At 55.6% G+C, this 24925-nt stretch overlaps 1 protein-coding gene and 1 non-coding gene across 4 annotated transcripts; one reads left to right on the top strand and one right to left on the bottom strand.

Annotated features, from left to right (window-relative positions):
* Positions 1 to 1730: 1730 nt before the first annotated feature.
* On the top strand, positions 1731 to 23821 carry C1QTNF1 (C1q and TNF related 1). 3 transcript variants are annotated; one of them, XM_030762104.2, is made up of 4 exons: positions 2052 to 2165; positions 18446 to 18608; positions 20895 to 21034; positions 21616 to 23821. In XM_030762104.2, exons 2-4 carry the CDS (start codon positions 18460 to 18462, stop codon positions 22164 to 22166), a joined length of 840 nt encoding a protein of 279 aa, XP_030617964.1. In that variant the 5' UTR covers positions 2052 to 2165; positions 18446 to 18459; the 3' UTR covers positions 22167 to 23821. The 3 variants fall into 3 exon arrangements, with proteins under 3 accessions (XP_089757720.1, XP_030617964.1, XP_022445147.1); XM_022589439.3 differs by having other exon boundaries at positions 2053 to 2165; positions 18443 to 18608; XM_089901594.1 differs by lacking the exon at positions 18446 to 18608 and having other exon boundaries at positions 1731 to 2165.
* Positions 8751 to 8857, bottom strand: LOC115803067 (U6 spliceosomal RNA). The gene has a single exon (XR_004023691.2). It is a non-coding gene; the product is annotated as a U6 spliceosomal RNA (small nuclear RNA).
* Positions 23822 to 24925: the final 1104 nt, after the last annotated feature.

Here is a 24925-nt window from a genome sequence, read left to right as displayed (position 1 = left end):
ACAACAAAGCTGTCTTACATGGGGGGCAAGAGGGGGACAAATCTTCCAACTTCTCATCTCTTTCTCTTCCAAGCTGCATGCCCAACTTTGTGTGCATTGAATTCTGGTATCGGTCCAGGACTTTCCCAGGTCTGAGTCTCCTGGGAGTTTTCCCATTGCACTCAGGGGGTTTCCAGATCCTAGGAGTTCTGAGAAAGACCCAAGTCCTCTAACGTCCCAGACGAAGGTCCCACAGAGGCTGCATGAAGATGTAGCCTACTTGCCTCTTCTCTCGTGTTGCTGTCACCCTGCTGCGAAGGTTATTTGAGGACAGAGAGACGAGAGGAAGGTCAGTGGGTGTGCTGGGCCCGGGTCTTGTTTACCAGGACACGTCCTTGGGTTATGCGTGGGAATGAAGATGAGCTTATCTCTGGGTTTTCCTGTGTGGATAAGCAACCAGGGATGTAGGGTTTGCCAAGTCTCAGACACACGCCAAAGATCATGAGCAGTTCTGAGTCTTTTAATGCCAGCTGAAGTGAAACCACATCTCCAGGGGAGACGCATGTACTTAATCTTGCCACGGAGTCCTTGAAGTTCTCCAGGGTCACGGAGCATCAGGACCACTTGTCCTTCTGCTCCCACAGGAGCAGGTTGGTGGCCAGGGTCTTTCCCGTGCCTGGAGCCCTCCGTCTCCTTTCATCTCCATCATTCTCAGCTTGCCCTGGCGAGAAGGTGTGCCACGTGGATGTCAGAAATGCACACCCCTCCTCTTCCTGTTTTGATTTCTTAGCTTTCCAGGCAGACACATGGGGAGGAGAGGTGGAGAAGAAATTCCAAGGCAAGGAAGAGTGAGACTCAGTCTGCTTTGCCCCGAGCGTCCCAGTCCGGCATCTCTGCTTCTACACCTCCTGTCCAGGTGTAGCCAGAGGGAGAGGCCCTGGGAGGAGTGATGACAAAACAAAAAGTGCAGGGAGGACATCCAAACATTGGAGAGGCCATGGGAGAGGGGGAGAAACAAAAAAGAAAGAAAACCATTATCATTACAGCAGAGCTGTGTTCCTCAGGCCAGATCCTTCCTCTTCTTCTGATTTGATAAGATTCTAGAACTATCCAGATTCAGACTTTGGGGATGGAGACCAGCCTGACCAGGGGCAGCCCTCGAGAAGCCTAGGGCAGCTTATCAGGATGCGAGGAGGGGCCAAGGAAGTTGTATGAGGTGGAGAAAATGTCTGTTTTTCATATCAAGGAATGAAAGGCCTGATGGAGACTGAGAAATGCTGACTTTCCTGCTGGCCCCACCCACCCTGCCCTGGCTCACACGTCCCCTGGAAAGTCTGCACCCCCAGCCAGGGTTCTTAACCTTTGGATCACAGACTCCTCCAAGAATCTGATCAAAGCATTAGACCATCAGCGTCCAACAACGCACATGTGTGTACACACACGGGCACACATGCAAGTTTGTGTTCTGTTTCGGGGGTTCACAGATTCCCCCAGACCTGTCCATGGTCCCCGGACCCCAGGTGGATGTCTCAGGTCTGCCACCATCTGGGGACGGATTCCAGGGGCTTGGCTGCAAGCGCGCCAGGAGCTCCTTGGAGCGCATCCCCCTGCCCCCCAGCAACTCGGAGCTCCCAACCTTCCTTGTCCTGGACCCCCGGCCACGCCCGCACCTGGAGGGACTTCCGGACTCTCAGAGCCCCGCCCCCAGTCCCCGGCCCCCGCCAGCTCCCAGGGTAGCCAGGAGGAGGGTTGCGCTGGGCTCCCCTCCCCCGCCCCCGGGCACACACACGGTTAATCCTCGGCGGCTGCTGTTTGGATAAAATGCGCTGGGAGCGTTCGAGGCTCCGCGGCCGCTCACATCTGGCCCGGGTTTGCTCTTTACGCGTCTGTCCCGCTTGCTTCGGTCCTTCCTCTACTTTCGAGAAACCGCGTTTCCGCTTCTGGCCAAAGAGACCTTGTAGCCGAGGAGATCCAGGTGCCGGGGAGCGGCCGGCTGTCCTGCACCCCGACAACTTTCTGAGCCCTCTTCCCGGAGGACTTTTTCCTTCCTGCCTGCTCTCTCCTTCGACAAGTCTGGTCTTCCCCCGACCTGGCTGGGAGGGGGCTCCGCCGCTGGGAGATGCTCTAAGAGAGGCCGCGGGGAGGACGCGGGCGCCCCGCTCGCTCCCGGACGCTGGTGGCTGGAGGTAGGTGGCCTGGCGGGCGGGACGTGGCCGTGGCGGGGGTGGGGGGAAGGAGGGGGATCCAGTGCGCCTTTTCCTGGCTTCAGCCTGGTCGCGGAGTAGACACCTACACGGGGCGAGGAGCGGAGTGGGAGGGGCCAGAAGCCAGTTGCGGCAAAGGGGCAGAAAGACCAGGAGTTGGCGGAGAAGGGCCGGGTGCCGGTTCCTGACACTCCCTTCGGAGCCGAGGTGCCGTGGAGAGCCGTGGCCGTGGTTTCCCTTGTTGACCAGGGAGCAGGGGGCTTCTGTGGCAGACAGATGCTGTCAGGAATGATTGTTACCTCCCCCGATTTTTGTGGCGTGTTTATCTTGCTTCACTCTTCCCTGGGTGTGAAAGGGAAAGGAGTGATACCCAAGTCACCTTCGCACCTGGTGGGGAGACCCCACCCCAATAGCGCCTGGACTGTCTGAGAGCCAGCCCTGCCTGTGGGCAACTTGGACCCTACACAGAACAGGGAATGCTGGCTTTGGCCCCTGCATCTAATGGCTTTGGTGTTCCTGGAGGGGATCCAGCCTGGACAGGAAAAAATAATGTCCCTCTCGGGGGACCCTCTGGTCTGCCCACGCCACTGAATGTGGCCCTGGTCTGGGCCCGAGTCACTGAGCTGCCCTTGAGCCTCTGGACTGCGCATGCCTCTCTGTGCACTACCAAGTACCAAGCATCTCCACGGCACAGGTGTGATCCCCGCCTGTCCTGGGCACCCACGTCGTGTTAAACTGGGCCCCGCCGTGCCGATTCCTGGACAGCTGCTGTGTCTTCCGTGGGACCCCAACGTGCTTTAGGTGCTCACGGGCCCTCCTGAGCCACTTGGGAGGAAGGGTGACTTGACTTCTCTCTGTGACTTGCTTCCGTCTCCTCTCTCTCACTTGGTTTCTAAGAATGGAGGCAGTTTGGCACACTTGGAGCTTCCTCTTTCCAAGCTTTGAAAATGGGGAGCGTCCTGAGAAACTGAGTTTTCTCAACCACTAGCTACATCCTGGGTCCCTGGGGGAGGATGTGAGGTCCTCAGCGACGCTAGGCCTTTGCTTTTTATAGTTCAGGGAAGCAGGCGGACAGCCCCACGTGCAAGTTCACAAATCGAGGCATACTGCAGGGAGAGGCAGGAAACATACAGGTGAAGGAGAGGTGGGGGGTGCAGAGGGTTGAGCTGCCCTTTCTGGTCCCCCTTCTCCACTCTCCCTCTTGACCTGAGAGCTGAGGTGGGGCTTAGAGATGACCCAACAACAGTAGTGGCAATAGAAATAACGGCAGCCATGGATGTGTGTGTGCTGGAACCCAAGCTTCTCAAGTTTCCAAATTTCCACTTCCCAGCAGCCCACAGAGAAATTTCCCTGGGGCCAGAAAGACAGCCGGGGTCTGCTTCTCAGGGACTCTAGCCCTCTCCTCTGGCTCTCTCTGTTTTCCTTCTCCCATCTTGAGTCTCTTGGGATGCCAAGGAACATGCTCCTGGTGAGCAGGAGGTCAGGGCGACAGACAAATGTAGGTGCCAGAGGCCTTGGATGGGCCCTCTTTCTGCCAGAGGATACCGCTGCCTGTCTGGGGCAGGGGCAGCCATCCAGTGAGGGACAGGCTCCTAGGTGGGAGCCGAGAAGGCCGACATGGCCCCAGGAAGGGTGCAGGCAGCTCCCTCCTCATTCCTGGGACGTAACCTCCCTATTCAGGGCAACCAGCACAGCATAATTTTTTTGGAACATGCTTCTTTCTGTTATTCTTCCTGGTGCCTCCCGCCCTACCCCCCCGCCCCCCCCCCCCCCCGATGTAATTAGCGTGACTCATAAACCAAATATTCTGGCATTGAACTTCACCCATCAAAACAAAGATGAAAAGAATTTTGTAGATACAGTCGTGCTGCTGGGCCTCCTCACCAGACAAGAGCTTGCCATTGCGCTTTTGTCTTCAGGGGCTGGACCTTTGCATGAGTCCCTGTTCCTGGAGCTCGGGTGGCTGAGGCTCCAGGGCCCTAGGGGAGAGGTGGTGGTGATAGCTTGCAAAGGAAAGGAAGAATAAAAAGCTTCCTTTTTGTTATGGTCCCCACACTCTGCTGACTACTTAAGGCAACTCTGCCTGCCCATCCACTGGAGAGAGATGTGAGTGTTTCCGGAGCAGCCTCGTCTCCCTGCCCTGAGAGTCCAGGGGTCTTAAGCGGGGGTGGCGGTCTCCTGGGGCACTTCGTCTTGGTGATGTAACTACCGTTTGGGCAGAGGCTTCTTATTTTCTCCCTGTTTTCACCTGCTGAAATCTGCCTTCTCGTAAAGTCAAATGAGACAAGGCAGCTCCCTGGACAGGACCCCAGACACCTCCCTGACCCCTCACACAGTACGAGGGAACATCTGCCCACTTGGAGAAGGATTTGGAAAAGGACCACCAAAGCCTGAACAGTTGCTTCCTTCCGTGCTCTAGGGGCAGCCCAGTGAGCCGGTCCCCCCGGGCCCAGGATTCAGGATTCTTGGGGCCCCGCCCAGACATCCTCAGCCTGGCAGGACCAGTTCTGCTCTCAACCAAGGACATGCAGAAGCGAGCACGCTGGCTCTTTTCCTCCTCCCCAAGCCCCGCAGTGAAACTTCTGCCACCGCAGCCTGTGACCTCTGACCCTTGTCTTCCTGCCTCTCAGGGAGGGGCTCAATGCTGGGCGCAGGAGTGGGAGCTCTTGAGCTCATTGGGGGCAGCTTTAGCTCTGGGTCCTCGTCAAGGCTGCAGCTGAGAGGGGCCTGAGCAGCTGGAGGTGGAAGTGGCACTCCGACACCGGGAAGCCACTCATCCTTGCCCACGCTTGCTTCCGAGAATTGGGCTCAAAGCAGGATGGGTGTGGGCAGGAGCGCCGGAGGCCCCCCACTGCCCACCAGGGTGTCCCTGGCCTGCCCAGAGGCCTCTGGAGTCAAACCCTCTCCAGCTGTGGGCACCACTGGCACAGTCCTACTGGGGCATCCTGTCCCATCCTGCGCCTCCGTGTCCGACCACCTCCCTGCCTGACCACCTCCCTGGCTCCTGTAGGAAGTTTCCTTGAGATGACATGGAGCAGAGCAGGAGACTGCGGGCAGGAGGCAGGATGGGAAGGGAGCGCGGGAGAACCGGACAGGCGGGAGAAGGGGCAGGCAGGCAGGGCGGGCAGTGGGGGAGGTGGGGAGCATGCCGATGCCAGGTGCTTGGTGCCTTGTGCTGGGTCAGACGTTGCTGCCAGCCGCTGGTGAATCCACACTTGGGGGGAGGTCCCAAACCTTTCGCCTCCGTTGCACGCTGTCCCCAAGTGGGGACATCTGGTTACCAGTCACCCTCTGCCCTGGGGACCAGCGAAGGAAAAGGACCTCACCTGAGAAGGCTGCCAGCCCTGGTGGAGCTGCGGGGGGATGCAGGCCAGATGTCGGCTGGGCTGGGCCCTGCAGCTCTGCCCTGCAGGTTCTGAGGCTGGTGGTCAGGGTGGGGGACTGGGGTGCGCTTGGAAACACTTGGGCCCTTTCTGCTTGTGAAGAGTCTAAAGTGAGTTCTGGTGAGAGATGGGTGGGTCTGGGTGGGGTTTGGGGTGGCCATGGCACCCAGCATTCAGGACATCTACCCCCCACCCCTTAAGGTATAGCTATGAGAGCAAGACCCATGGTTCTGTAAACTGGCCTGACCTACAAGGAGGAGACCCTGAGAATGGACCCTGTAGAGCAAGCAGAAGCAGGCCCAGGCAGCTGGGGCGCTGGGCTGGAGTCTGATGCCTGCCCTTCCCCCTTCTGTTCCATTCTACTCCTGGTTCCCTCTCTGCAGGGACCTCTCCTGTGGGGCCCCTCCCACACCTGACCCCTGGCAGCCCCCAGGGATGGGCAGACACAGGGCACGCTCACTGCACCCCCTGTAAAGAATGTCAGTTCTTTACATCGTTCCCTCCTGCCAGCCGCACTCGGCCTCAGTCCCCTTTGCTTCTGAGCATCAGAGGGCATGGGGGTCAGGGTGGAACCGTTTACCATCCCTGTGAGATGTGGGCTTCCCCCTCCCCTCCCCTGCAGAGCTCACCCATGCACTGTTTTCTCTCTACCCTGCAAAAGCAGTGCCTTCAAAATGCACATTCAGTGGGCCACAACCCCCATGCCCCTTCCATTCTGAGGTGTGAGGGAGGTTCCTGGTGATCCTGTGCCTAAACCCAAAGGAACTGAGCTCCAGTGGTGGATGTTAAGATGCTGGCACCGGGAGATCTTAGCACATTGCTTTGATGAGGACGGTTATCACGGATCCCTGGTGCCCTGCATGGTGCCAGGTATGGAGCAGGCCCTCAGCAATCTGCTGAAGGGATGAATGCGAGGTCTCAGCTGGGGGATAAGTTCCTCAGGGCCCGTGGCTGCTGCCGCTGTTCCCACCGTAACCGAGTGAGCTTAGCAGGTGGACACCCGCCCGGCAGGCAGGAGTGTCCTCAGGACGGTGGTTTGTCAGGACCAGCCTGTCCTACCTAGCCGGCATCTTCCTGGAGGCCCCCTCGAGGCGAAGTGGCAAGACCTCTGCTGTCAGACACACCTGGGTCTCACCTGAGCTGCAGCCCCTGCCACGGCAGGGCCTGGGGTGAGTGACTCCCTCCCTCTGAGCCCATTTGTTCCTCTGAGAAATCGAGGTGACTGTAGGGGACAAGTTCAGTAGCCTCCGTAAAGCACGTGCCCAGAGCCTGGCAGGCAGCAGGTGCTTAACCAGAGCTTTGTTAGAAGGAATCTGTGATAAATGACGGGGCTGCTCCTGGGCCGGTTAACTCGCCTGGCTGTTGAGCAGAAGTCCTGATGATGGCCTCAAAGGTTTGGCTCCATTTTCTCCTGTTTTGTGGCTGCAGGCAGCTTCCTTCAGTGGCAAGTACACCAGTGACTGGTGTGTCAAAGGCAGGACAAATCCCCTGCTTCTACAAAACGTGTTCTCTCTGGCTGGCCTGATTCTAGCCCCACTTGGGTGCCTTTCCCGGCGTAATCAGTACCCGCGGTAACTCCAGGGTTCGGCTGCCCCAGCGGAGGGCCTTTTCTTCCTCTTGTTCCACCGTGTCCCTAGAATCCAGCCCTCTTCCCAGTGCGCAGTAGACACTCAACAAACACTTGCGAAAGAACGTGGGACTTCTGGGCTTCCCTGGTGGCACAGTGTTTAAAAATCCGCCTGCCAACGCAGGGGACACAGGTTTGAGCCCTGGTCCGGGAAGATCCCACATGCCGCAGAGCAACTAAGCCCGTGTGCCACAACTACTGAGCCTGCACTCTAGAGCCCGAGAGCCACAACTACTGAGCCCACGTGCCGCAACTCCTGAAGCCTGTGCTCCTAGAGCCCGTGCTCCGCAACAAGAGAAGCCGCCGCAATGAGAAGCCCGCGCACCACAATGAAGAGTAGCCCCCGCTCACCGAAATGAGAGAAAGCCCGCGCGCAGTGCTGAAGACCCAATGCAGACAAAAATAAATACATAAAAAATCCTCTAAAAAAAAAAAAAAGAACGTGGGACTTCAGTACGAGGGCAGTTTATATCCCCCACAGTCCCGCCTGAGCCACAAACTTGCCACACCGTCCTCAAGCCCCTTCCCCGTTCTCCTTTTCTAGGCAGAGACTCAAATTCCCCTGAATAAACAAAATGCTCTCTTAGTCTCCAGGGTGGGGCTTACTTATCATTTCTCTAAGTGGAAAATAATGTGTACTTAATGTGAAAAAATATGTGACGGTTATAGGGGAAAACCCCAGAGACCCCCAAATAAGAAAATGGCAAGCATCCGTATTTTCATCACCCAGAGATAATTGCTGTTAGCGGCCAGGTGGGTGGCCTTCAAATCTCTGGGCTAATGTACGTGCATGTGTGGATGTGTTTTTATGTATGTATGTTTTCAACCTGCATTTTCACTCATCAGCATTTTACGAACATCTTTCCACGCCAGTAAATATTCGTCTGTTTACAGAGGTCAGTCCTTGGTGCTACCAGCTGAAGTTGCCCCTCCCCCTCCAGCATCGTTTATTTATTTATTTAAATGCCTTTAAACGGAGCCTGTGTTTCTGGGTTCGGAGCAATCTCCACCCCTCCCTGTCACATTACACCCAGCCCATGGCCAATGGCTGAAGGCATTTGAGTTTGCCAGCCTGACCAACCACCTCGTCTTTACTTTTCCATCGTGTGGCTGCACCATCATTTGTTTGATTAGACTGCTTTTGCAGGACATTGAGGTATTTTGTAAGTTTGGCTGATGGAGGCAATGGGTGGTAACTCTTTTTTTTTTAAATTAATTAATTAATTATTTTGCATCTCACTCTATTTATTTTTTAACATCTTTATTGGAGTATAATTGCTTTACAATGGTGTGTTAGTTTCTGCTGTATAACAAAGTGAATCAGCTATACATATACATACATCCCCATATCTCCTCCCTCTTGCGTCTCCCTCCCTCCCACCCTCCCTATCCCACCCCTCTAGGTGGTCACAAAGCACCGAGCTGATCTCCCTGTGCTATGGCTGCTCCCCACTAGCTATTTTACATTTGGTAGTGTATACATGTCCATGCCACTCTCTCACTTTGTCCCAGCTTACCCTTCCCCCTCCCCATGTCCTCAGTCCGTTCTCTACGTCTAAAAATATGGAATGCTTCACGAATTTGCGTGTCATCCTTGCTCAGGGGCCATGCTAATCTTCTCTGTATCGTTCCAGTTTTAGTATATGTGCTGCCGAAGCGAGCGCTTGTAACTCTTTTTGAAGCAGGAGGCTTTCTGAGTGCTGATAAGAGGAGCATTTGAGGAAGAGATGGCTACCTGGTCACATCGGGATTCAGTGTTCTGATGACACTTAATGGTGTGACCTGGGAATTCCCTGGAGGTCCAGTGGTTAAGACTTCTCACTTGCACTGCAGGGGGCATGGGTTCGATCCCTGGTCGGGGGAACTAAGATGCTGCATACTGCGTGGTGTGGCCAAAAATAAATAAATAAATAAAATACAATAGTGTGCCCTGGGCCACTCTCCCCACCTCCCTTCTCCCCCCACCCCAAACCACCCCCAACCTGAATTAGAGATTTGAACACACTGGCTTGAGTCCTCTTTGGACGATGGCTCTGCTACTTGGGAAGGGCTGAAAGGGACTGTGGATTTCGGTCAATACTGAAAGTCAGACCCCAGGCACTGGAGACACGTGTGAACTGAGACACATCTCCTGTGTATGAGGACCTCCTGATCTGTGGGGGGACCAGACAAGGAAGCTGGTCTCTGCTAGATACTGGGGGAGGAAACTTCCTGGAGGAGGTGGCATCAGGCCGGGCTCTGAAGGACACAGCGACGAGGAAGGTGGCAGGAGAAAGAGACAGAGGACGAGACCGTGGTGTGACTTGGGACTTCCGGTGGCTCCAGTTGGCTGGGGTGAAGGATACACATGCAGGGGTGGGGACAAGGGGGCCAGAGATGAGGTGGGAGGCAGATGGTGAAGCGCAGGGCTTAAATGTTTCCTTTATTTTCATGGAAGCCTTTTGAGCCAAGGGGGGCATTCAGGTCTGCAGGTTTGAAAGCTGCCTCTGGCCAGCAGTTTGGAAGGTAGGGGAGAGATGGGGAGACCAGCGCAGGGCTGAGAAAGAAGCAGTGACAGCGCCCGAAGGGAGGGAAAGGAGAGACTGCCAGGGGGCTTGGTTACGGTGCAAGAGAGGCCGAAGTCTGCAGAGCTCGGAGATGTGGGCCGGGGGCCCTGTGTGAACAGCTGTAAGCGCTGAGGAGGAACAGGGATGGCGGGAACTGGGGAAGAAGACAGTGAACTAACTGGGGGCTTGAGCATCTTACGACAGAGCGAAGAGGACATGATCTGGAGACAGCTGGCCTTCTGGGTCTGGACCAGCGCTGTGCAGTAGGACTTTGCGATGATGGAAGTGTCCTCCCAGCTGTGCCGTCCAAGAGGATAGCCATTTAAAATATGCTCGAGTGGCCGAGAATGGAATTTTTCACTATGTTTAGTTGTAAAGGATTTGACTGGCCCCAGAGGCCAGAGGCCAATGTTCTGGAGAGCGCAGGCCTAGAGCTTGGTGGCCGGGGACGCCTGCTGGGGACAAGGATCAAGGAGCTGTCCACTGAAGCTGTCACACAGGAAACGATGGGCGGAAAGTGTTTGGAGTGAGAGGGGCTGAGGGCTGAGGACACGGTCTGGAAGACACCTGTCGCTAAGGGGGAGGTTATGGAGGGTAAACACAGCGAGACAGCGTGGGCCGGATAGGGGGCGGGGAGGTGGGCGGTCGTCGCCGGCAGGCGCCCTGCAGCGTGCAGGGGAGCTGGACATCGGCGACCTCAACCAGAGCAGTCTGGGCTGCAGCAGGCAGTGGCAGGGCTGACTGGATGCTGAGCTGAATTGTACTCTTGACTTAGAAGCCGTTAGATGTGGGACAAGGTTCTACCTTTTGCCAAGCTTTCCCCGGAGATGGCTGTAAAATGCGGCAGTGATTTCCAGGCCCTAGAAAACGAAAAACGGCGTGGTGCTTGTAAAAGGGATGGTGCGGTTGGCGCACAGGCCGTGGAATTCCCAGCTTTTTTCCTCCCTCCGTCTTGGGAACGTCAGCCCCCGAGGGTGTCACCGCTGCGGGGCAGTGGGACGTGGGCCAGGCCACCTGCGGCACGGCAAGGCACAAGCTGTCAGTAGCTCTTCTCTCTCACACGGTTCTCAAAGCGGGGGCCAAGCCTGCCGCCCGAGGCCTCACAGCTGGGAGGTGATCTAAGGACAGGGCTCTAGTCAAGGAAATCTTTGTTTGCACTGGGGAGGCTGGGCTGGCCAGGTGCCCCCGAAGGCCCGCCGCCTGCAGCCCACGTGGTCTCCTTGTATGCAGGGCCTGGGCAGAAACTTAGGCAGTGTCTTCTCTCAGGTCCAGGTAAGCCTCTCCTGGTCTAGGTGCAGTGAATTGCCTCAGGAGAGGATGGAGATGTTTCAGGATGGGAGGATGCCTGGCCCCTCTTTCCTTCACTGTTATATCCCAAGTCAGCACAAAGGAAGCCCTCGTTTATTAATTAGCAAGTAGCCCTGGGAGACCCCATCTCTATCACTGGCCTTGGGCTTTGGAGGTAACCAAAAAAACCCCAAACCTTAAAAAAAATAAACCCTCTTCCTTTACGCCAGAGGACAGCTTCTTGGAAAAAGGGGAAGAGGGAGATTCAGCAAGTGAGCTGGGCGCCAGGATGCCCTCACCTTTTGGGAAAGGCACAGCTCACCTCCAGTTGACCAGAGCTCCTCTAATAAAGGATGCACAGCCCCCACTGCTGCTTCCTCTGCAAGGTTGGGAGGAAGCGGGAGAGGGCCCGAGACCGGCTGGGGCTGCCCCATTACAGAAGGGAAAATTAGGTATGAAGTGGCTTCCTGGGATTGGCGAACAAATGTCATTTATCAAGTGGGAGCCACTCTACCTCCCTCCTGCCCATCACCAGAGGAGTCTGGTAAGTGGAAAATGAATGTGATGAATGGCTTCCGGGGAAGGAAAGCAGACGTCATGTGTTAGACAGTCCGGATGGTCATAAGGGCCAGAGGGACACCCCAACATGGGGCTTTCTTTTTTCTGGGCACCCCAGGATCTGAGTCCAGGGAACCTTCTGCAGCAACTGGAGAGCTCTGAGTGTCTCAACGGGAGAATTTCCGCCAGATGTCGAAGCAGTGAGGGGCAGCCCCAGGGCTTCCTTCCTGGTAGAGAAGATACTGGGGAGGGGAGGGTGGCAGGAGCAGATGTGCGGAAGGATTGCTGGTGGCTGAGGGACAGTTGACGCTGTGTTGAAACAGAGACTGATTGGATACTGATCCGCGTCGCCTTCTCGACCTAGAAGACCTTAGGTGTGGGAGACAGTCCTAACTTATGCCAAGCTTCCTCGGGAGAAGCATGTAAAATTTGGGGGTGGTGTCCAGGCCCTAGACAAGCCAGACAAAGATATTTGTTTTGGGTGAATTGAAGTCTGGGACACAGCCAGAGCTCCTGGAAAGCATCAAATGGTACAGAGGAGCGGAGACCTTCAGGAGGTATTAAAGAGGCTTGATGACTGACTCGATGTGGCAGATATGTGAGAGGGAGGCGTCTAAATGACTCCCAGATTTCTGGCCCGCTGTTTGTTCATAGTTCCTACTCCCCCACCCCCCAACTTCATCTTAATAGAAGAGAGCTGCCCAACAGAGCTTTCTGCAGCGTTTGAAATGTTCTGTGCAGTCCAGTAAGGTAGCTCCCACCTCCCTGTAGCCATTGAGCCCCTGGAATGTGGCTGTCGTGACCGAGGAATGGAATTTAGAATGGTCTTTAATTTAATTAATTTATTTTTTTGGCCATGCTGTGCAGCATGCGGGATCTCAGTTCCCCGACCAGGAATCTAATCCGTGCCCCCTGCAGTGCAAGTGCGGAGTCTTAACCACTGGACCACCAGGGAAGTCCCTAGAATGTTCTTTAATTTTAATTGGTTTCAAATGAAATAGCCACAGGTGGCTAGTGGCCACTGCAGTGGACGGCACAGGCCTAGAATATCACATTTTGAGTCCACATCTGCTGCTCTGCCTTGAGCTGTGATTGTGTACATATCTGTCTCCTTCACCGGACAGTAATTTTTTTTTGTTTTTAATACTTATTTATTTTTATCTATTTGGCTGCATCGGATCTTAGTTTTGGCACTCGAGATCTTCGTTGCAGCACATGGGCTTCTCTCTAGTCGCAGTGCGTGGGCTTAGTTGTCCCGTGGGCTTAGTTGTCCTGTGGCATGTGGGATCTTAGTTCCCCGACCAGGGATCGAACCAGCGTCCCCTGCATTGGAAAATGGATCCTTAACCACTGGACCACCAGGGAAGTCCCCATGGATGGTAATCTTGGGGTCAGGGAGTATATTTAATCTGCGGTGGAATCACTGTCTCCCAAGCTCTTACCCGATGCTGTGCAAATCACGGGCATCCAGTAAACCGTGCCTGTGTTCAATTTTCTCCTGAGAGGGAATCCCAGAGCTACATGGGCATTTCGACTTGTCTTCTAAACTCCTTCTAATCCAGGGAGATCCTAGGCTTCTCGCCTCTCAGAACAGCTGGTTACCCGATGAAGATTAAGGAAGGTTTATAAAATACTTTTGTCAAAGGGCACTGGGCGGGGTTGGCAACAAGACAAAAGGCAAACTTGTGGAGCTTGAGGGCTAGGAGTTCACTGTCAGAACACAGGCATGACACCACGGAGGTAGGCGGGCCCCCCAAAATGACAGGACCGATTTTAAACGGATATAAGGAAACTTGCACTTGTGTGTGAATATCGTCTCCTTAAAGGATTCACCACAGATCCATTCGAGGGCTGGGAGGATAAAAATCATTAACCAGGAAGTGTTCTCAGACTTCCTGCCTTTCTCCGGACCCTGTCATTGACCCGATTCCTCCTTTTTGCCTCCCACCTACTGTAGAGGGGGGTTCTTCCTTGCTGGGGGAGGTTAAGATGCAGGGAGATGGGGAGGGTTGAGAAGACGGGAGTGGAGGAGCTGCAGGTCCTGAAGGGCGTGGGTGGGAGATAAAGATGTTCATGGAATTGTTATGGAATCTGGAACACAAATGTCTTCGCAGGGTTTGGGGTAGGCAAGTCCAGTTCTGAGTCATGTTGGAATTAACTTCAGATGTCTTGACCGCAAGGCAGCCAGGAGACTGGACCACTCGGGTCCAGATACACAAGGGTTACCCACCACTGGCCAAGGAGTCCTGGGGGCTGCTCCCCAGACCTGACAGCACGTTCTTTGAGTCACCTTTCTGGGGGCACACCTCCCCCCTTGTAGGGCACTGTTTCACTGGAAATTGCTAAAGAGGGCCGGAGCCAAGTTTGGTTAGATGTTGGGCAATACTGGTGTTTTTTTTTTTTTTTTTTGCGGTACGCGGGCCTCTCACTGTTGTGGCCTCTCCTGTTGCGGAGCACAGGCTCCGGACGTGCAGGCTCAGCAGCCATGGCTCACGGGCGCAGCCGCTCCGCGGCATGTGGGATCTTCCCAGACCGGGGCACAAACCCGCGTCCCCTGCATCGGCAGGCGGACTCCCAACCACTGCGCCACCAGGGAAGCCCTGGGCAATACTGTTTTTGCCCAAAAGTGAGTAAAATGATCATAATGTTATGATGTTGACTTTGCTGTGGGACTTAGTAAAAGCGTTCTGAAGATGGTTTTGAAGAGGGAAAGCTTTCAGTCTGGGTTTGCTTTGACCCCAAAGAGGAGGTCCTTGAGGAGAACCACCGACCTCTGCTGCCCTCACTCAGTCCTCCTGGCGCCCCGACTCTTTGCTGGGTCATCGCGGGCCACCCCCCCACCCCACCACTGATAGCATCACCCCTGCGCCGGCTGCATCCTGGTCTCCATCTCTTCTATCTAGCTACAGAAAATCCCTTTTCCAGACTTAGAAAGAAACGTACCAACGTGCAGAAGTGTACTTCCATTGAGGGTAGAGGACTGATTCTCATCTGGGAGGATTTCTGCCTCTCAGGGGACATGTGGCAAAGTCTGGAGATGTTTTTGATTGTCGCAACTGGGGGTGGGGCTGTGCTGATGGAATCTAGTGGGTGGAGTCCAGAGATGCTGCTAAACATCCTACAATGCACAGGACAGCCTCCCACGGCAAAGGCTGATCCAGCCCAAATGTCAATGGTGCCGAGGCTGAGGCACCCTGGGGACAAAAGAGTCCAAGACAGCTCTGTACTTTCTTTTCCTGTTATTTTCCAGCCTTTCCCAAATGAATATATATTACTTTGGATTCAGGGAAAACAAAATGTTTGAAGAAAGGAAAACCTCTTTTCCTTTCAAGTGATGCAAGCTTGGCATTGAAAAGGAAAAAGAGAGTAATTATCGAGGCGCCAAGGAGAAACAGGGGAAATACAGAAATAGGGCAATAAACAAATTTGGAGAATTCAATCTGACAAATATTTGTTGAGTTCAGGGTGCTGCAGGATGCTTGGTGGGTCCAAGTTGAACAAGACCGTATCCCAAGCCCAGAGGAGGTCACAGGTCTGCTGTGCAGAATCTTCTAGGCCAAGAAAAACTCTCTGCAGAATGAGACAATATGAGAAACGCAAGCAAAAAAGAGCAGGGAGAGTTTGTTCCAGTTGAGGGTCTGGGAGGCCTTCAGAAGGAATATGAAGCACCTGAGTTGGGTCTTGGGTAGGATTTTTTTTTTTTTGGCTGCGTTGGGTCTTTGTTGCTGCGCGCCGGCTTTCTCTAGTTGCGGAGAGCAGGGGCTACTCTTTGTTGAGGTGGCTTCTTTTGTTGTGGAGAACACGCCCTAGAGTGGGCGGGCTTCAGTAGTTGTGGTGCACTGGCTTAGTTGCTCCGTGGCATGTGGGATCTTCCTGGACCAGGGATTGAACCCGTGTCCCCTGCACTGGCAGGCAGATTCTTAACCACTGCGCCACCAGGGAGGTCCCTTGGGTGGGATTTTGATGTGATCTGAGGGCAGCCTGTTGAATTCAAATCCAGCCCCCATGGCTTAAAAAGTGGGCAGCCTGGGCTAACCTGGTGGCGCAGTGGTTGAGAGTCTGCCTGCCGATGCAGGGTACATGGGTTCGTGCCCTGGTCCGGGAAGATCCCACATACCGCGGAGCGGCTAGGCCTGTGAGCCATGGCCGCTGAGCCTGCGCGTCCGGAGCCTGTGCTCCGCAACGGGAGAGGCCACAACAGTGAGAGGCCCACGTACCGCAAAAAAAAAAAAAGAAAAACACACACACACAAAAGTGGGCAGCCTTAGGCTAATCGACTTCTCATCACGGTTTCTTCATTAGTAAATTCAGTATAATAATGAATGAATATTGTCTCCTTAAAAGATTCACCGCAGGTCCATACGAGACCTGTGATGGGGTAAAAACTATTAATGAGGAAGTGTTCTCGGAAGGAACCCTAACCTTTAGGGTTGTAAGGATGAGTGAAAATGATGCAGGGATGCCCAGCACTGGGCCTGGGGCAGTTGTCAGTCCTGTTAGCCTGGTTATTAGCAGAAGAAAAGAGGACAAAGGGTGCTCCTGGCCAGGGGAGAAGGATGTGGGCAGGTGGGCAGGTGCCAGGAGTTTGGGGGTGTGGCTGGAACCTGGTGCTCAAACTGTGGTGCCTTGGCAGCACCTGGGGGCTTTTGGAAAATGTCTGTCCCAGATCTGCCAAATCAGAATCTGCATTTTCACAAGATTTCCCAGGTGATGTGTATGCACGTTGCAGTACGTGAAGCAGGGAGCTTGAACATGGGATGAGGGGTGCTGGGCAATGCAGGCGAAGTGTGGGAGCAGACTGGGGAGGGTGGTGACCACCCTGGCAAGGAGCCTGGAGAAATGATGGATGGGTAGAGGGGGCGAGGAGAGAGAGGGAGAGACTCTTTTAATATGTATTTTATAAATTACATTTACATGTACAAATTTTCTTTGCCAAGTGGAGGGGAGGTAGTGGACATTTTGAGGAGGGGGGCTGGTCCAAGCAGTCTCTCTGTCATTTGGAAGGTCTCTGGGTCCTGACCCTTGGCAGGTAGAGAACGTGGAGGTGGGGGGCCCAGCTAATCCACTGCAGGGGGTGGGGGTTGTGCAGAGAATTGAAGAGCGGGCAGAAGTGTGGGTTCGGGGGGGGGCGGATTCCTGGGGAGGCCAGGCTTCCTGTCTCAGAGTCTCATAGCACATCTCTGAGGATCCATCGGGAGAGCCTCGGCTCTGGTTCCCGGTCTTCGGCCTCTCCCAGGTTCTCCTGACTTGGCACGGGGTTCCAGCAGCGAGGGCGGCCAGAGAATTCTGCCTTCCGAGCTAAAACAGCGAGCCTGCTAACACGCAGAATAAAGAACAAAGCCAAAGAGTCGGCCCCGCGGAGAGGGTCGTGCCCTCACCGGCCACGAGGCCTCTGAGCCATGGAGTTGAAGGAGGTCCATGGTGGCCCGAGATGCGTGAAAGGAGCATTCATCTGGGTAGACGGTTACCGACTAAAACAGAAATCCGTCTCGGTATTTTAGTTTTCCTTAGACATGAAAGAGGAGTTAAAGACAAATCAGACGGGACCTTCTGAGGTTCCCTTGCTTTGATGCTTTGCCCCTCCCCACGATGCCTGGTTCCCGGCCCCAGCCCAGCTGCAGGGGCAGGGTGGAGGCGTGCTTGCTCCCCCGGCCTCAGTTCTTTCACTGTGCAGGCCAGAGGGTCCAATTAGGTGTCCTTGTCAGCCCTTTTGGTGTTAAATTGTATGATTCGGTGAACAAAATGGGCTGGGATTGACCACCGTCACCCCCTCCGTGATGGGGAGGTTTCCCAGCCACCAGAAACAGTCGAGGCACGTGTGACTTCTGACTCCACACACCAGAAACGGCTGAGGCACGCGTGTAAATCCCACAGCTGGGGTTAGCCGGGGTGATGCCTCTGACGGTGAGAAACCAGTGGGATTTGTCTGTTTTAAGCCCAAGCACTGCCCCCTAGTGGGCTCACTGGGAACCCCCAGTGGACAGCTCTTTCTGGAAGGACTATCTCAATCCTGTACAAAGAGGGTCCGGGGCTGGCTTCGATGACAATAAATGCCCTGTGCGGCGGGGCGCCACCCCCCCGCAACGCCAGATGCTCGAGGACACGCTCTTGCGCCCCCTGGTGGCCAGAGAGCGACATGTCAGCGCCTGCCTGCCCACCGGGCCCCACAGTGCAGGCTGGGGCAAAGTCCCTGGACAGCGGACCCCCCAGATTCATTCGGGATTTTGCTCATTGTCTTAACAGGGCCGAGACACGACCATCTGCAGAGCTCAGGGTTGAGGGGTCTCCTTCCTGGGAGGCGTGGGGGGCCAGGCAGAGCCATGCTCAGCGGCAGCAGGTGGCCTGGTGCTCCAACGCCAGCCCGGCCCCAGGGCGTGTGCGTGAGGGTGTGCGAGTCTGTGCGTATAAGTCTGTGAGTGTGCTGAGAGTGTGAATGCCAGGTGTGGGCATGGATGTGTGCATGTGAGCGTACGTATATGCACGTGAGTGCACCGGAGTACACGTGAGTGTGTTGAGTGTGCAAGTGTAAACACAAGAGAGTGTGGGTCTGAGTGTGTGTAAGTGTACCGAGTGTCTTGAGTGTGTACAGAGTGTGTTTGTGTATGAGTGTGTATTGAGTGTGTGAGTATGTGCGTGTGTGAGGGCACGTGTGCATGTGCATGAATGTGCACCGGGGTTTGTGAGTGTGTATGTTGAGCTTGTGTGACTGTGTGTGTGAGTGTGAGTGGGTGATCGCCGTCCCAGGGAGAGTGGCAGCTGAAGCACTTAGTGGGTCAGCTTGGTGGGTCGGGCAAGCACTGCAGGCTTGTTTCCCTGCAGGGCCCTTCCAACCCGTGTCCTCCCCGTGTGTCTCCCCAGCAGGGCTCAGCGGGAAGATGGGCCCCCGTGGGCTGGGACCCGCGCTGGCGTGCTGCCTGCTGCTGGCCTTTGCCTGTGGCCCGGTGCTGGGCCGCGTGCCCCATGCGCAGCTCGAACAGCAGCAGCAGCAGGGGACCAGGGAGCCACCGCTGGACCACGCTGAGAGGTGAGGCTGTGCGGTGTGGATGCAGGAGCGCTGGCTCAGCAGCGGGGATGAGCCTGGGGGTCAGGTGCCCCAGAGGGCTCTTTGGCAGCTAGAGGGGAAGGAGCAGAGGCCAAGGCTGAGGAGCCGGTGCTGGGGGACAGAGGCGCCATTTCTCCTGTCAGTGACCCGGGCCTGTTATCTGAAACTGCGGACAGTAACCCAGCCTCATTCCAACCCCAGAGGAATGTGGGTCTGTGTGAGGTTCTGCAGCCACATCCTTAAAAGAAGAACACACCAAAACCCCAACCCCCAGCTCTCGGTTTCTTCGCATCCTTGCCTGTCCTTTGAGAATATCTTCTAGGGTTCTAAGTACCACCTGGAAGTAGGAGACAGGGACGATGCTGGGCTGAGAGCTGATCTCCACCACCCTGATGTCTGATCACATTGCAAGATGGGGGATGGTGGCTGAAGACTGGCACAAGAAGTGGTGGCTTTCCTTGAAAAGTTATGAATTTCTTGCAAATGGCACTGTCTTCATATATATGACCTTCGATGATATATAGACTCCAGGCTATTTGGGATATTTTGTAGGGATACATAAAATGCTTAGGATTACTCATGAAAATGTCATTCATCAAACGTGAGGTCCTAGACACCTGATGCTGACTTTGAGTTTCTTTATCACTTTGAGCTTTGGGCTGACGTGATACCTGAGGCTTTGGGCTGTCTTGGAGTACAATGGAATTGCATAGGATTTGGGGCAAAGTAACATCATTCTTCTTCTTTGTCTTTTCTTCTCCTTCTCCTCTTCTTTTCATTCAACAAACGTTGATTGAGGGCCGTTATTGGTCTGGCTATCCTCTAGGCACTGAATGACACAGTCACTGGCCTCCAGGAACTCCAAGGCTATGGGGGGACAGACACACACAATCCAGTTCAGTGTGTCCACAGTGTGGACACGCGGGGCAGGGGTGGGGGGTGGGGAAGGCTAGGAGGAGGAGTGACTGGGTCTTGAGGACACCTGAGGGGCATCCCAGGCACAGGAGGGGAAAGCCGCCTGGCAGCCAGGATGGCACATGCGAAGTGTGGCCATTCCAGTGTGTGGCAGTGTAAGGGCTGGTAGGTCGTTTGGGTAGGGTGGTTGGATGCCGGAGGGTGGAGGATGGGAGGGCAGATGAACCTGGTGGGAAAGGGTCTCTTTGGAACTTCATCTATAGGGGAGTCATGGAGAGGTTTAAATTTCATGGTGCCCTAGAAAGAATGCTAGAGGGTGGCAGAACAGAGGATGAATTGGCAAGGGAGAGATGAATTCCAGGAGGGCATTCCGAACAGCAGTGGTCCCTAGAGGTGAGGAGAGCCGAGGGCCCAGCTCCTGGAGGTACTTTGATGGTGGGGTGGGCTGACTCCTCAGGACTCCGTGATCCTCAGAATGGATTGGTGAGGCCAGAGAAGCGTCTGCAATGAGGCTGAGCGTTCCATTCTGGGCGACTGGCGATGCTGCTGCTGCTGTGAACAGGGTTTGGAAAGAGAAGATTCTAGGGATGAGCGGCAGTGATGGGCCATCAGTTTGGGACACATCTCGTGTGTGGGGCTTATTGAATCTTTAAATGGAGACTTCTGGTGAGAGGTGGGCGGGGGTCCATCTGGGAGTCTAGGGCTTGTAGGTGGCTGAGTTTAGGGTGTATAGATCCATTTCCTGGATTGTCTGTGGTCTGAATATGGGAGCAGAGTGAGACAAAGAGCTGACCCTTCAAGACGGACTGTGCCACCTCCAAGATGGCCGTGTCACAGCCAAAGAGCTGCAAGCAGATAGCACGGTGCGGTGCAGTGTGACGCCTCGAGGTAGCAGCAAGGAGCTGTAGCTGCCGCTGCCCCCCGCCCCCCAGGAGCAGATCTGGTTGAGCCCTCTCATTTGCAAATGAGTCAGCTTAACATAGCATCTTCTAGAATCCTAGATACATGAAGGGGATGTCCAGTCACTCCACTGGCATGTCACGTGCCCGATTTCTCCCATGTAGCCTCTATCTTGCCAAGCTCCTCAAATTATTGCCGTTTTTGTTATATCGTTGTTTCCACGACTGTCATTGCTGTCAACAGAGGGCAGGGGGCTCTTTCTGAACCTTCACTAAAAGCCTCAGAATTTGCCAAGAGCCAACGCAGTCTCTGTGGAGGGAAAATTAACACAGCCTCACACATCCAGGTGAGAGAAGGCGAGACAGGTACCTTAGGCCCTCTGGTGGCAGAAGAGAGAAGAGTTCCTGGCTCTGAGAGCTCTTGGCTTTCACAGTGATGTCTTTACTCCCTTAGGGATGAAGAAAAGCATGAAAAATACAGCTCCAGGCAGGAAGACGAGCCCCCCGCATCCCGGTGCTTTCGCTGCTGTGACCCTGGTACTCCCATGTACCAGGCCATCCCGGTGCCACAGATCAACATCACCATCCTGAAAGGTCAGGCACAGAGACCAGCAGGGGGGACCGTCCCCTGGGGAGGGGGCACTGCTCTGTCCTGATTGGAGGGCAGGGCAGAAGATGGAGTTAGGGAGGAGTGGGCAGGAGAAGAATGGCTCCCTCAGGGCACCCAGCAGAGGCATGCTGTCATCTAGCGGGGAGAAGGAAATTCCGTTTCTGAGGCTCTGGCCCCTTTCCAAGAAGAGGGGTTGGGGAGGGATCCACAGGGGAAGGAGCCTCAGGGCAGCTCGGGGTCTCACCCCACCTGCCTTTGCACCGCAAGCCTCAGCTTCACGGTCCTGTGAGCAGCAGATAACCTTGCACAGCCTTGGACGATTGAATCGGGAAGCCAAGCGGCCCGGGTCCCAGATTCTCAGGCCCAGCCCCTGTGTCTGTAGGTCATTTGTTCGGAGGGAGCCTTGGGCCCCGCTGCTGCTCCTGTTGCTTTTGGATAAACGCATACGTTCCCTTTTCTTCGCCAGGACTTTCAAGAAGGAAAAAAAAAAAAAAGATTGCTTCCGGATGAAAATAGAATAATCCTTGAGGTTGCTTGACGCCACGTGTTTTCCCGTCCCATTTAGGTGAGAAGGGCGACCGAGGAGATCGGGGCGTGCAAGGCAAATATGGCAAAACAGGTTCCGTGGGCGCCAGGGGCCACGCGGGACCCAAAGGGCAGAAAGGGTCCATGGGGGCCCCCGGGGACCGGTGCAAGAACCACTACGCTGCCTTTTCGGTGGGCCGGAAGAAGCCCCTGCACAGCAACGACTACTACCAGACGGTGATTTTTGACACGGAGTTCGTGAACCTCTATGGCCACTTCAACATGTTCACGGGAAAATTCTACTGCTATGTGCCCGGCATCTACTTCTTCAGCCTCAATGTGCACACCTGGAACCAGAAGGAGACATACCTGCACATCATGAAGAATGGGGAGGAGGTGGTGATCCTGTACGCCCAGGTGAGCGACCGCAGCATCATGCAGAGCCAGAGCCTGATGCTGGAGCTTCAGGACCAAGACGAGGTGTGGGTGCGCCTCTTCAAGGGCGAGCGCGAGAACGCCATCTTCAGCGATGAGTTTGACACCTACATCACCTTCAGTGGCTACCTGGTCAAGCCCGCCACCGAGCCCTAGCTGCCCGCTAGGGCTAACCTCCATCGCCATAGGCTAACCTCCCGTTGTCTCCGTGCCCCACCCCCGCTCTGCCAGACCCCCTCCCCGACCCGGGTTTCCCCGGCCCACACGTCCCCAGCTTTGGCATTCGACATGACGCCCCTCGCGGGAGTGGGAAGCAACATTGGCTGTGTGGTCCCAGGCCCTGCCGTGTCCGCACATGAAATCACCAGGCGGGTGCCCACGAGAGCTCCCCTCTGTGTGCACGTCCTTGAGTGACCCCTGCACGCGTGCCACGACGCGCCAGGGTGTCCCAGGGTAAGCCACCCTTGCTCCCATTGCTGGGAATAATTAAGCCAATTCTAAAGGTTGTGAAAGGAGCAAAGTAAACCATGGAAAAGAAAGGGAGGCATTATTATTTTTGCCTTTCTGCCAGCCTCGCTGGCTCCAGGCAGGAGGGCTGTCTCCCCTCGAGGCTGCCGGAGACTTCCTGTAAGAGAAGATCTAAAGTAGATGCCAAGGGTGACAGGGGAAGGGGGTGGGGGGCGTGGGGACCGGAAAACCATGTCTGGCTTAATATTTTAGGCCACGTAGGAACCTTCTTGGGGGACAGCTGGACTGACGTCCACATCCCGTGGACATTCCTGTGGCCTTGCCCGAGGGCTCAGCTGGTCTTTCTGAGCCACAACGGCGAGGGGGTTCGAACTGGGCAGCAAGGGTCAGCTCCTCAGAGGGACAGCCAAGCCCTCGGCCGTGGCCTCTGCATTGGTGAGCAGCCTGCCCGCCGGAACCCGCAGGCTCCTGGCGGTAGATGGCCCCTGGCAGCCAAGCTCAGTACAACCCAGCAGAGCCGTGCATCCTGGCATGGCTCTACCCACTCCCCCACCCCACCCTTGCGTCCTAGACGGGGCCCCCACGCCTGTCACACTGGCATTGGCTTTCTGTCCCTCCTCTCCAACGGGTCAGCTGTGGAAGGAACCAGGGCCTTTGATTTTGCAGCAGCTGTCATGGTTACACAACTTCAATAGACCCTCCTCACCCACCGTCTCAGAGTCCTGTTTCCCAGAGAGTTCACCATTCAGCACCCCAGCACCCTCCCCTGGGGCCTCTTTGACCAGCAGCCTAATAGCAACGCAGGAGGGGGCTTTCCTGGGCCCCAGAGCAGGGGAGAGCTGGAAGGGACCGGAAAACTCCCCCCTGCCTATCTCAGGAGCTCCTGCATGGCTCAGCCTCTGAGGGGGGAGAGAGGGCACGTCCCAACCACCGGGGTCAGAACCTCTGCTCTGAGGGGGTTGGGGGGATGCCTGGAGTGGGGCGCTGCCTGGATTGGTGCTGTGGCCCGTGGCTGACTTTGGCCCGGCAGCCCTTCCCCACTTCTCTGCATCAACGCCCGGGACCAGGGTCACCCCGTCTGCTTGGGCCCTGAGCCCCTCCAGGAGCCTTCCTTCCTACTGCCTGCCTGCTAAGCCCTGATTGACCAATCCCTCTGCCCTCCCTGAGCCTGGCCATTGGGTCTGGGGTCTGCACATCCTTCCCTCTGAAGGACTTCTGCTGGTCAGACTTTAATAACTGTGTATATGTGTGGGAGGGCTGGGGAGCAGGGCGCCCGCCTCCTGCTTTGTGCTGCCCCAGTGCTCTTCCAGAAAACATTAAACCTGGAATTGTGTGTTTCAGCATCGTGGCCTCCTCAGTTTGGGTGTTGAACCAAATCCTCCTCCGTTCTATCCACCCCACCCCACCGCCGGAACGCCGCCTACTGCCTGTTGGAGGCCTGGGGGCCCTCAGCTTGGTACCTGGGGACATTGGTACCCAGCAGGCACAGGCTGGGCCTTGAACTGCCTCATTCGTCACCGGAATGCATTTCACAGTTGGCCCCTTTGGACGCCCTGTAGGGGAGGAGCCTTCCTTGCTTCTTCCGGATGGCCCCAGGTGTTCCATGGCTTGTGTCTGCATTACTCTAACCCCTGCCTATCTCTGTCTTCATGTGGCCTTCTTTCCTAGATCTCTTAAATCTCCCCCTCCCTTCTTTCCCAGTTGTTGGAATTAGGGCCCACCCTAAATCCAGGATGATCCCCTCTCAGGATCCTTGACTCTATTACATCTGCAAAGACCCTATTTCCAAGTAAGGTTACATTCACAGTTAGCAGGGCTCAGGACCTGGACCAATCTTTTGGCCCATGGATGGACACAAGTCAACCCACTACAGCAACTCGCAGGCTTGAATACACCCACCAACAGCCCCCTTTGTGACCAAGTGGTGAAGAGCAGATGTTTCTTCTCTCCATCGTTTGCCAACTGGGTTAGTGGCCAGGGCCCTTACCAGACGGCCAGCAGGCAGTGCAGAAGCTGCCTGGGTCCTGTTGGTGCCAGCAGGCTGGCAAACAGCTGCTGGCCTCCCTTTGCCTGGTTCTGGGTGAGCCGGCGCGGCCGTGCTCGGCCTTGTGCTGAGCCCAGACCGGAGCAGGCGGACACCGCAACCCCGCTCCCTGCAGGACAAAGATTGGGCCTCACCATCCTGCAGCTGAGGCCACCGGGCAGAGGATGCAGCTGGGAACAGAGGCTGAGTGCATTTCCCAAAGGTGTGTGGAAAGAATGAATCAGCTTCATCCAGGTGCCCACTGCGTGCCCTCTCTCCAGGGACAGTCATGTGGCGTGGAGCGTGTATCACCTGTCCCACTGCCGGCCAAGCTGGCATGCGAGAGGAGGCAGCCTTTGCTCTGGAGCCCACCCAGTCCCCTTTCAGGGTCCCTCATGCTTTAAGCTCCTCCACACCCGATCTT

This window comes from Delphinapterus leucas, chromosome 19 (assembly GCF_059928025.1).
Source record: "Delphinapterus leucas isolate spDelLeu-1000000601 "Yukka" chromosome 19, BTC_Dleu_Yukka2, whole genome shotgun sequence".
NCBI lineage: Eukaryota > Metazoa > Chordata > Mammalia > Artiodactyla > Monodontidae > Delphinapterus > Delphinapterus leucas.
This window is presented reverse-complemented; position numbering and strand designations above follow the sequence as displayed.

Excerpts from the sequence above, each read along its gene's own strand:
- C1QTNF1 (XM_089901594.1), top strand. The coding sequence starts at position 1,801 with ATGCGCTGGGAGCGTTCGAGGCTCCGCGGCCGCTCACATCTGGCCCGG. Across the intron at positions 2,166-20,894 it reads CCGGACGCTGGTGGCTGGAG|GGATGAAGAAAAGCATGAAA; the intron begins GTAGGTGGCCTG and ends TTACTCCCTTAG. Across the intron at positions 21,035-21,615 it reads CAACATCACCATCCTGAAAG|GTGAGAAGGGCGACCGAGGA; the intron begins GTCAGGCACAGA and ends CGTCCCATTTAG.